General features: G+C 49.7%; 1 protein-coding gene across 3 annotated transcripts in view; it reads left to right on the top strand.

Moving 5' to 3' along the window:
* Positions 1-12303, top strand: part of Crhr2 (corticotropin releasing hormone receptor 2) — a 44772-nt gene that overhangs the window by 2061 nt on the left and 30408 nt on the right. For all 3 annotated transcript variants that reach the window (XM_031381984.1, XM_031381983.1, XM_031381987.1), the window contains exon 3: positions 7927-8017. In XM_031381984.1, coding sequence (XP_031237844.1) covers positions 7927-8017 — 91 coding nt within the window. The remainder of the gene's footprint in view (positions 1-7926; positions 8018-12303) is intronic.

Here is a 12303-nt window from a genome sequence, read left to right as displayed (position 1 = left end):
CCTGTTTGTGTATGTGTCTGTTTCTCTGTTATGTCTCTGTGTGTCTCTGTGTATGTGTGTGTGTCTGCGTGTGTGTCTCTGTGTGTGTGTGTGTCTGCGTGTGTGTCTCTGTGTGTGTGTGTGTCTGTGTCTGTGTGTATGTGTCTGTGTATGTGTCCATGTGTGTGTCTGTGTGTGTCTCTGTGTATGTGTCTGTGTGTCTCTGTGTATGTGTCTGTGTGTGCCTGTTTGTGTATGTGTCTGTTTCTCTGTTATGTCTCTGTGTGTCTCTGTGTATGTGTGTGTGTCTGCATGTGTGTCTCTGTGTGTCTGTGTGTGTGTGTGTGTCTGTGTCTGTGTGTGTATATGTGTGTGTATTTCTGTGTCTGTGTCTGTGTCTGTGTGTGTGTGTGTATGTGTGTGTGTAAGGAGGCTGAGGGAGGCCATCAGGGGCCAGGCCTAGAGATCTCTGGACGAGATTTGCACCCCGAGTGCATGGGGAGACCTCTAACCTGGAGTGTGGCTGAAGCTGGTTTCCAGGAGAGAGATCAGGCTAGGAAAATATTCCTCCTCCAGCCCACTCCTCCAGAGCCTGGAGCGTGTAGCCAGTCTTTGAACTAGGACTTGCAGCTTACCTTCAAGGGCCTCTAGAGCCTTCAGAGAAACAGTGCATCCTGCATGCCAGGGCGTGTGCTGGCTTCCCAGTTAGTGGTCCAGACAGGGTAAGCACTTTAGATGGCATGTTCCATGATCCCTAACTTTTTGAGTAAATCTTCCACTGTGAATTTCAAATGTTGGCACTATGGATATTCCCTTCACTTCAACCAGTGCTGTCCAGGTAAATGTTCCAAATTCTGGGAACACTCCGAAATCTGAAACACTTGCAGTCCTGCAAACAAGCATGTCAAATGAGAACACTGCACCTGCCTCTCCTCTAGTCAGCTGCACCTCTGGGGAGGCTTCGGGAGCCCAGGCTATCCCAGCCAGCTCCAGGCCCTCTCCCTGGGATGAGGAAGCCTTCTCTTAAGGTCTCAGGACAACCTCCTACTGCCCCTTGCTGGTTTTCACCCAGAGAAGGTCCAGCAAAGGGAGGAAACACCGAGAAGTCTGGCTATCTTCAAACAGCTGTAGAAAACTGGACTTTCCACAATCCACTCCATCATCTCCCAAAATTGAGTTCCTGGCCTTTAATACCACCCTTCTGCATACCCCCCCCCCCACATACACACTACTCCTTGCCAAGGGTGCAGTATACCCAGGGCCATTTCCCAGAAGCTCTGTCATCTAATGCCTTTCTACCAAAAATTTAACTCCATTTGGAGTGTTTTCTAACCTAATCAGCTAATTTAGTCTCTTTGGCTTTGCCATTTTGCCAGTGTTTAAGTATATTTTTTTTTTCTGAAGCAATTTGTCTGCAGGACGCTGCCTACTGAGTTCCGCAGAACTCGGATGTCCTGAATTTGCTGCTCTAGAATGATGGCATGGCTCAGCGTCCTCCTCATTTACTTCATCTGATTGGAACCAGTTTGTTTAGTATGACTATTCAGAATTCTAACTTCTGAAGATGGGATCTTAGATCTAAAGAGTCAGAGGATGGTGTGCTCTGTATCCTGACTTTGTTTGTTTTCTGAGCAGCTGGCCTGGGCAAGTCATGTAGGGCTCCAGCCAGGTGTGATATGACTCGTTGCTTGAAGCTTCAGGACAACATAGGGAACCCAGACCTGAGACCCTCTTATCTCCATCTGTCAGTTGAGGAGGGGAGGGGAGGTCAGGGCTCATGGCCACTGCTCTGGAGAAAGGCAAGGCACTCTAAAAAAAGCAGTTACCTTAACAAAACCTTGATTTTTAAAGTCAGGCTAATTTTAGGACGTGCAGACAGTTGCTGTCCGTCAGAAGGGTGACCACCACTGGGCCAAGTGGACACTAGATGAATCGATTAATGCGGAGACTGCTTTTAGACCAAGTGACCTGTGCTAGGGACTCCTGCTGGCCAGCTCCCTCCACACAGAGGTAAAGAACTCCTCCCTCCAATCACTTCTGGGCTGGGGCCCAGGTAAGAAAGAGAGACAGGATGAAAGAAAAAAACCTGACCAGCTCTCAGAGAAAAGATCAGAGTGAGGAGTTCCAGAGATCCCCATCCCACCCCCTAACCCCTGGCCTACCGAGGTAGATTTTGGACTTGAAGGAGACATCAAGGCATCTTAGGAGGAAGGGTTCATCAAAGAACCCACTGGAGCAGAACTGCAGGGGGAGAAGCCTACCAGAGGCCTCTGATGTCTTGGGGTCCTCATTTGAGATACCATATCCTGTAAGTTATATTTGAGCATTAAGAGTCTCCCATTAAGGTTGCTGGCCCCCATGCTCTAGGAAAGCAGTGGCCTATCCAGTCCAGTAGTCATCCTCAAGAGGAATAGCTCCATTACTGTCCCCATCGCTGAATCCCAAAGGGACCCAGATTTGCTTCTCTTATGTTCCCCTTTCCATTCTCCTCCTGTGTCTTCTTTTTCTCTTCCTCTTCATCCTATCCTCTTCCTCCTCACTTCTCTGTCATTTGTTCCCTACCCTGTCTTCTCCCTTGATTCCTAGTCTCTCCTCCCCTTCCCCTCCCTCCCCTCTCTGCCCTCCCCTATTCCCTCCTATCCTCCTTCCTCCTTTTCTTTTCTTCTTCTCTTCCCTGACCACCTCCCCGAGAGGTAAATGGACACACTGAATGGGGCAGATAGTGGGAGGAGCTCCCCCTCCCTGGTTCCTTTCCTGACCTTGGACAGCAGAGAGAAGAGGCAGGGAGTGGCTGGTTCCTGGTCCAGCCTAAGACTCAAGGTCCGTAAATCTGCCAGGCTTAAGCAGAGGCCTAAATTTAGAGGGAACTTGTCACCAGACCCAGGAGGAGAAGTAGGTCCAGCCAGACCCTCTGGCTCCTGTGAGGTGGCACCTATGTGCCTGACTGGCCCCTAGGGCACAAACCCTGCTTGGATAGGGCCCAGAGAGAGGAAGAACAGTTGGAGCCTTGGCTCTAGCCTCCTGTCTCCTTCCTTGCCAGGGCTTCTTCTGCCTTCTTCAATAAGGGAACATTCCAGGGGCTAGAGACAGGGAATGGGCTCCACACCGGCTAATCTCTTAGAAAACATCAAAGCAAAGGCAATCTGGGGAACAGTAAAAGTTCAGAGCTGGTGTTCCAAGAACTAGGTCGGGGTTGCATTGACCTTACCTAACAGGGCTCTTCATCCATCCATCCATCCATCCATCCATTCATCCATCTCATTACTCAGCCAGCAAACATTTGTTGAGCACTTGCTATGTACCAAGCCATGGTCAGGAACTTTGGACACAGATGTGTACCCTGACCTGCAGTGGGACTCCTGTGGTTGGAGTGAGGATGAGGGCAGCTCTCTGGTCCCAGGCTGTCCAAGGGTAGTGTAGAAGCCAAAGCTGGCCAGTCAGAAGAGAGAGTGATGGCCAAAGAAAACAAAGGCTGTTCTCTGCACATTACACGGGTCTCTAGTTCCCTGGAGCCCCTCAGGACTTCTGCAATTCCATTCTTCCCTGATACTGCTTCTATGGAAGTGGCATAGACTCCCCTCAGTGAGGGCTTAGCTGGGCCTCTCAGGGAACAGTTGCATATACCCAGGCTCTCAGGCTTCAGCCTGTGGGGAACCCAGACGCCGTGACCCTTCTTGGAGTCCCATACTGGATTAGAAGAGCTCAAGAAATATCTGAAGGAAACATCTGGTCCAGATACCACTTGACATGGAAGAAGGGAGAAGGGACACAGCTGAGGGAAGGTGCTGAGTGAGATGAGGTGGGGTAGGGTGGGGTCCCTGGCTTCACAGCCAAACTACAAGTCTCTCAATGTGTCATGGAGATTGCATTCCACAGACAAAACAGCATTAATAACCATTAGCACTGGGGTTACTAAGGCAGTCTATCTTAGTCAGTGTTCTGTTGCTGTGAAGAGACACCATAAACCAAGGCAACTCTCATAAAAGGAAGCGTTTCATTGGGGGTTTGCTTACAGTTTCAGAGGCTTAGTCCATCAACATCATGGCAGGGAGCACGGCAGAACGCATGGCACTGGAGCAGTAGCTAAGAGCTCCATCCCAATCCACAGGCCAAGAACAAGAGAACTGGCTTAGCATTAGCTTTTGAAACCTCAAAGCCCAACCCCAGTGACACACCTCTTCTAACAAGGGCACATACTTGAATCATGTCATAGGGTACCACTCCTGTGGCTAAGCGTTCAAATACATGAGCCTGTGTGGGCCACTTTCATTCACACCACCACACAATCTCCACCCATTTCTACCTGGGAACATATCTGAAAGTTCCACTCTCCATACCATGGCTCCAGGAGCTCCGAAAACTACCTCATTAGAAAGAAAGGACATGTCTGCCACTCTGAAGATTGCAAGGGTTTCAGGAGCTCCATGCCATTGGACCAGGGACCAAGGCCAAATAGAGGCTCCATTCTATATCCCAACATCACAATTTAAATTTCCCACTTCCCTGTTTGGACCTCTGACCTGCTGGCTGTACCTGCCTCTTATGACCCAGATCTCTGTAAGGTCTCCCCACCATCCACTCTGCTCTTCTGTGGCTGGAGAGGGGCTTCTGAGTGCCACATTTGGACTGGTGCCTCTGTAAATCTTGCCTTCCCATGCTTCTCTAGGACCAGACTTTCTATGTGTAACAAGACCAGTCAGTCATACGCAGAGCTCATCAGGTTCTCTGAGCTGGAATCCTGCCCTGGGCTCTTACCTGCTGTGTGGCCTTGGCTCCTGTGAAGTGGGGTTATTCACAGCTCTCTCAGAAGCTGTGGCAGGGAGCAAATGAGCTGTCTTCTGGTCTCAGTTTAGAGCAGTGCCCAGCACACAGCAAGCATCACACAAGAAACTGTCTCTCTTCCACTGCCTTCTACCCTCTCAACAGCTTCCCCCCGCCAACCAGCTTCTGCTGGCCCGTGTCCTCTCACCAGCATCCTCCCATCCCCCAACAATGTCCCCAAACCAGCTTCTGCAGGCTGCCTTGAGCCTTTATTCATTTGTTTCATGGAGTCATTCCTCTTCTTACTGTTCACCCTGATACTCCCCTACTCATCTCCCCTTTGGATTCAGCTCTCAGTTGATGCTTCCCAGAGCCTTGAATGTCTTGACGAGACAAGACAGTCATTCACTATGCACTACTGAAGGCTGAGCCTGGTGAGGGAGGTAGAGGTTATGTATGTCTGCAGGAGCTCAGAGTTCACTGAGGAGATAAGAAGACTGCCCTCAGAGAGGTTCGGTAGCTTTGTCAAGGCCATGCTGTACAGAAACAATGCCCCCTCGAAGGCTGAATGTGGTGAAGTTCCACTCTTACTACCCAGAGGGCTGCCCTTTCCCTACGTAGCCACCGGCCACCAGCCACCAGGGGTTCTGCTCAAAATAGGTACCCAAAGGGTGTGCTGTGTGCTTGAACTAAGACCAATGTAATCAGGTAGAGCCTGGGTGGGGACAGGGAGGGGAGAAAAGAAGATTCTTGTCTATGCCAACTTTTAGACCCATGGAAAGAGGAGTTTGGAGAGACTGAAACGGAGCCTGGGTATGCGAAGATTCCAAAGCCCACTCTGACCAGCTCTTCTTGCCCGAGATGGAGCAATGCTCCCTTATCCTGAGCACAGTGCTGCTATGCTCATCCTGGCAATGGGCTTTGCTCAACTAGAGCTGGTGCAGCCTGGGCCCAGGAGTCTGAGACAAGGTGATGTGGGATCACCCGAGTCCTGAGAACTCTGTCCTCCCCCAGGGCAAGCAAATCACCAAGGTCAAGGAGGAGACAGCTGGGCCCACAAATATTGTGGTGGGGTCTCTGAGAAGTGTAGATGGCATCTGAGGTGCACAGTCTGGCTAGCCATGGTGCAAGCCTCCAGGTTTCCACTGTCTCTGGGGTCTGAGGTTCCCTGGAAGCCTGCCCCTCCAGGGAGGACTTACTTGCTAGCTCTCTCTCTCTCTCTCTCTCTCTCTCTCTCTCTCTCTCTCTCTCTCTCTCTCTCTCTCTCTCTCTCTCTCATACGCACACACACACACACACACGCACACACACACACACAACCTGCAATGGGATGACAGAGGGACCATGCACCCTTCCCTTGCCCACTCTGCTCTTTTCCCACTCATCTCCCTTTGGGACTCGGCTCTAAGTCCTGGCATCCCTTAACCTTGATTGTCCTTGACAAGACAGGACACTTATTCATCATGTGGTATTGAAGGCTGAGCCCAGAGAGGGATGCAGAGGTCATGCCTTCATGGGCCTAATGTTCATGAAGACAAGAGATGACTAAGCAGCAGAGGGTCTGGCCTGAAAGCTCCCCTAGCCACTTGGTGTGCAGTCCTTCTACTGAGTGAGCAGGGTCTCCATGATATCCAGGAGGCTGCTGTAAAGGAGCTCCCAGCAGTGTCCAGAGCCTGTGCACAGAGCCCCTGGCTCCTTATGTCCTGGAGGTATAGAGCAATAACTTAAGGCTGACAGCTCAGGATGTGTGTTTGTGCATGCACATGCATACACAAACGTCCCTGAGCACCCAAGGCTGTCAGTGAAGTTCCAGTAAGCCACGTGGGCACAAGTTCGACATCTGAGTGATGGGGTTATTAATCAGCAGTTCCAAGCCAGCACGGGGAGACCAAGTGTTCAGCCTCCAGATCCAGCCCAGAAAATAGACTAAATGTGATGTTTGAGGGCTTCAGCCAGTGGGGACATGCTGGGGCAAATGGGCCCAGCTGTCCAGGAAAGAAATCCTGACAAGCAAGAGAAAGACAGCTGCCTGCTAAGGGAACAATGCCTTCTGCAGCCTCAGAATCAAAAGTGACAGGGCTGAGAGGAACCCAGAAGCACACACACACACACACACACACACACACACACACACACACACATGCATGCACACATGAAGGTGTATGCACACACATGTACGCGTACACACACACAAAAGTGCACACACACAAGCGCGCGCGCGCACACACACACACACACATTAGTGTGCACATGCATGCTATTGCAGAGTTAGAGAAGCATGGTCTTGGGAGGAGCTGTAGACAGGGTTAGGGTTTTAGAGGGCTTTGTTCCAATCCAACCTTACATCATTTTTTCCCTGCCTTTTCTGCCTTTACAGATGTTGTGCTCCCCACTTAGGCAGGGTCCCCTATCAGTTAAGCAAACTCCTACTCACATGCCAAAACCCATTTCATCATGTTCTTTTCCATGCCGCTACTCCAGAAAATGCCCCACCCAGGGCAGACGCGCTCACACCTGTTTTATCCACTGTGCCCAGCAATCACTCTGAAGACTTGCCTGAACGGCAGGGTCCTAGATGACTTTGCCTTTTGGGTTAGATTTTACGATCATCTGCTCCTTAGTGAGTGTCTGAACTAGCACTTGGTCCTCCCTCTCTTATCATCACAAAACTCCTCCTCTCACCAGAAGCCTTCCAAGACCTGGTTAGTTATCTCTCCCATGTATTAATCTTTACATCTCTCCAGTTTATCTGGGACAGGAAAACTAAACTGCAGCCTGCCTCCTTTCCACCTCTGCTCTCTCTATAAGCTTAGGATACATCCACCTTGCCTGGGACACTTAAAGTTACCACAGGACCTACCACAGGACCTAATAACCGGAAGTATCTGCTAGGAGCTTTAGTGGTAGAGGACAGGGCACTATCTAGAGATTGGCAGATTCCATCCAGTGGGAAGAAACTACCTTTTGGGGCTGAGGGAAGGTAGACTACTGCCTTGAAGGTGTTCCTTCCTCAACCACTTCTACAGCCCTTGTGGGGCTCCAGGAGAGGCAGGAGCATTGCTTTCCAAGGGGGCTTGAGCATCTCCCTGTTGAGCTGTCCCTCTCTCTGCAGGAAAGGTAATAGAAGTGGGGAATGAGAGATATAACTGGGTGCCTGGCCAGTAACCCTCACCTCTGCTCCCCTAGGTGACCCAGCCAGGCCAGGCACCCCAGGACCAACCCCTGTGGACACTTTTGGAGCAGTACTGTCACAGGACCACAACTCGGAATTTTTCAGGTATGCATGCTTGCCCACCCCCACCTCATCCTGCAGTTGTCCTGGGACCTGAGGGGAGCCCTGGAGCTTGAACAAAGAAACACAATAAGGTAGCACACAAAGCCCTGGCTGTAAGGCCCAATTTGGTCTCTTCATTGGGGTTCTTGCATAGTATCCTTCTCCATTATAACTGGGCTCTTGATCAATGACAAGAATTTGGCCAGAAAGCCTCTTCTTGCTCACTGTCCCTGCCTGGACACCTGGAAAAAAAAATCGACTAGACTGGTGTGTTTAGGAGTCTAGAGAGAAGATGACCCTTCTGCTTTCAAACTCAGTCAAAAGGCAAGACTAACAGAAGGTGTAAAAACATCTCTGGTTGCCGTGGCTACAGGCATCACCCCAGTATGGTCCTGTGAAACAGCAGCCAGGTTCTGGGCTCTGACCCTCTGAGGTTTCCAGAAGCTGACTCCTCACACACTGAGGGGAAATGCTGCCAATAGTGCTAGAGTTGATAGCTCTAGGGAGACATTTCTAGGGACCCACTCTCTCTCCCAGACTTCCAAAAGGCTGGTTCGCAGAAACAGCATGGAAAGAGGACCTGGTGAGGGTGAGGCTGCCTGTGGCTCAGAACCTGTCAAGGCTCAAGGGAGCAGAAGTGCTGACCAGCCCTGGACTTCCAAACACAACCTGAGGCAGGCATAAAGGAGTTAAATCCTACTGCCTGCACCTCTACTGTGGGGCTGTCCAGAACACAGCTCTCAGAGTCACAGACCAATCTTGTCCCAGCTCCTTCATGTTGCACCTGAACATAGAGCTTTGGGCAAGACACCTGTCTATATGAGTTTCCTAGATGACCGTGACAAAGCACTAGACTTGGGTAGCTTGATGGATTCAAACTTCTCTTCTCCCTGTTCTGGAGTCTGGAAGGGCATGGTGAAGGGTTGACTCAGGTTGGTTATTCCAAGGCCTCTCTCTGGCCTTTCCTGTCCTCCGGTCTTCCCTCTGAGAGGGTCTGTCCCATCTCCTCTTCTGGGAAGGCCGCTCATCCTGTGAACTGGGTCAGACTGCATTCATATTATGTTAATCACCTCTGTAAAGACCTCAGACCCAATTAAGACCATAGTCAGAGGTATTGGGACTTTGGATTGCAGTGTGAGAATTTGGAGGGGCAGCACCCAGTCTACGTCTTTGTTTCTTCATCCATTAGAATTAGGTTTTAAATCCATCTAAGAGGCCCTTTGGCAGAGGGGACAGGCAACCTGGGCCATGCCTAGTATACGTAGACAGGACCAGAGGCCCCTTACTTCAGGAGTGCCATTCCTTCCTGCACTTTGTCATCAAAGGAAACACTGCTGTTGAAGGACACCCTGGCCTCTCCCTGCCCAGCTCTCTGTTTGAAAAGGTGGCACAGATGTCCCACCTCCAACCTGAGATGGAGGAGAAGATCCCCCTCTTGGACACAAGCCCTCCCTGGCTAATTGTTAAGGCTTCTGTCTGCGGACAAAACTCACCTGTACTATTTATACAAAATTTGGTTGAAAAATCTTTTTGACTCACCAGATAAGAGCTCATCTCCCAGAGCAACAGTTTTGACAGTGCCTCGTGTCCCTTAGGAGTTCACCGTCCACACAGCCTCGCCTTGCTTATTTGTTTATTTATCTTTTTGAGGTCCTTTGGCTTTTTGTTTTGTTTTCTTTTCACCAGAAACGAGCTGCAATTGTGGTCACAGCTTTCTAACCTGTGCTTCTCTCTAATAACTGAGAGTGAATGTTTCCTTGTGTCATTAAATATTCATTCAGCACATTGCTGGTGATGCTGCCTAGCAGCCACAGTGAGGACACATCATCCCTCATTAGCCACGGCCCTGGGGTGGACACAGGAACTGTTCCGATGCCTGCTGGGCCGCAGAAACTGCTTCTGGAGTCCCCACGTGGGAGCGATCTCTTCTCTTGTGTCCACTAGTTAGAAGTGGAATGACTGAAAGGTGCAAAACGAAGCAAAAGCACGCTCAGAGAATCTTACATGCAAAAAACTGAAAAAAAAAAAAAAGAAAAAGAAAAAAGATCGAGGGAGTGATAAATGCTACATCCGAGACGGTGCCTCCTCTGGGAAGGCGCATGTGGATAAATATGGGCATGACTGCTAATATCTGTTCCAGATTGGGTGGCCAGCTCATTATGGTCACTGCTATACAAAAGTCTCCATTAAAGAAAAGACTATAAAAGTTAGGTTGTGTGTATGTGGGCTGATGATGACAAGGGACTGTAAATCAAAGACTATGACCAATTGTGCTGTATGCCCCTGTGGTCCAAATAAATGAAAAAAAAAATCGACATAGCCAGGAGAGCAATTATAACTTCCAGCAAGCTTTTAATGGATTATTTCTATTTTATTCATCACACATGCATTTACATATTTTTGAAAAATGCTAGGGAATTATTGGGAGGCATATTATTTATTCTATTCAGAGACAATATAAGGGTCCAAAATAATATCCAAGGAATCTTTAAGTAATTTTCCAGTCCAGGATGCATGGTTGGTCATACACAAAGCAACTCATGGGTGCATACACAGAGAGGCATATTACTGTTAGTTAGAGGGGCAGGGAATCTGGCCAGAGAGACTGAACCCTGGGTTTCCCTCAGCCCTATGGCTAAGGAACTTGCTTGGGTTTTTTGGGGGGGGTTGGTTTTTGTTTTCCCCATGTGATGGATGCCATCTCTGGTACATTCTGATAGGTGTTGGGAACTCTGGGGGAAGTTAGCGAACAGCTTGCCCACCCATGGAGCCTCATGTAGCTATAGTTGGCTAAGTCAGTAGAGCTTTGGTGAGCCTTAGGACAGTCTTATAAATAGGGAAGCATCTTGAGCAGTAGGGACAGAAGAGGTAAGACCACAGCCGCATGCTTGCAGGAAGGGAAAGGAGGCTGCAGAGCTGCAGGGCATTCTAAACAGTGGGCAGAGCATGGCCGAAGCAGAGAGGGCTCAGCCTGCGACAGAGTGAGAATGGGGGCGGGGCTCACCAAGTGTCTTCTTTACAGTGCCAAAGACACTGGCTCCACCCTGGAGGCTGTGCAGGGCTAATCGTGGAAGTAAGATGAAGTGATCACAATCGTGATGTCTTCTTATTATCCCTGGGAAGGAAATGGGAGCCCAGCTGAGGCACTGCAGAGATGAGTACAGCTGGCAGACTGGGGCAGGAAACGGGCTCTTCTTCCTCTCCATCTGGGCAGTGCATGTGTGGGGTGGGATTATCACTACAGGCCTTTCCTGGTCCCACAGTGTGGATCCATTGTTGGGCATCGGGACACCATGTCACCTCCTCTGTTCTTAGGTAGAGTTGGGGGAGACATGGCCCGGAGCATTCCTCAATGTCATAAATTAGGAAAGATGCACCATACCTCACTATAACTTCCAGAAGAAGATCTCATTGCTTGTCCCTAGCCATCCCTAAATAGATTTCCTGTCTGCACTGTGTTATGGAGGACAGCCTCTCACGGAAGCAAGGGCTATCCCTATAAACCTTGTCCACTTGGCACTTGCATGGCTGGGTGTAAATGAGAGCATGCGTAGTTTTGTCCGAGCACAACACTCTGACAGTAGAGTCTCTGTGGTGCTCTGTAGGTTTCTTTAATGGCATGAATAGGACTGTGCGGTGGATGTGTCTAAACTGGCCTGGCACTATTCATCACCACCATAGCTAGATCAGTGGTGGCCTGAGATTTGAGACACTGAGTAGCAGAAACACAGGCTCCTCATGACAACAGGGCACTCCCTGGCACTTGATGCACTTCCCTGAACCTACTCTCCTGGCCCCACCAGTCTGAAAGGCAGATAACTTTCCAAATACTTGACCTTTCATGCCTAACTTGGGTCTGTGATAGGACTGACTGGAAGCCCCAGGAATCTATGTCCCTCTTACCTCTTCTGTATTACTAAACCAACAGCCTCCACCTTGCCTATATAGAGCTGGATCTAATCTAAGGAAAGTGTTCTTTTCAACTTCTTCATTTGCCAGCATGAAAGTGAGTTGTGGAGCCAGTTGGTTTCCCTATGTAACATCTTGAATGGTGTACCAGTTGTGTCTGTAAACAGGAGGTTATGAAGAAATGCGGTCATATCCTGGAGATCTTAGGTATTCATACGTTTAGAATGCATAGTAGCATTTGGTCCTGACACTGAACTGGTCATTTTCCACGGGAAACTCTGTTAAGCAAGCCACCCAGACGAATCCCTCTTCTGTAGAAATCTGCATGTAAAGGGGCAGGTCACGGGTGCTCGTGGCCTCCCTACAATGGTATGAGTCTC

Source organism: Mastomys coucha, unplaced genomic scaffold (assembly GCF_008632895.1).
Source record: "Mastomys coucha isolate ucsf_1 unplaced genomic scaffold, UCSF_Mcou_1 pScaffold20, whole genome shotgun sequence".
In the NCBI taxonomy this organism is placed as follows: Eukaryota; Metazoa; Chordata; class Mammalia; order Rodentia; family Muridae; genus Mastomys; species Mastomys coucha.
The sequence above is the reverse complement of the archived record's forward strand: the minus strand, read 5'-3'. Positions and strand labels throughout refer to the sequence as shown.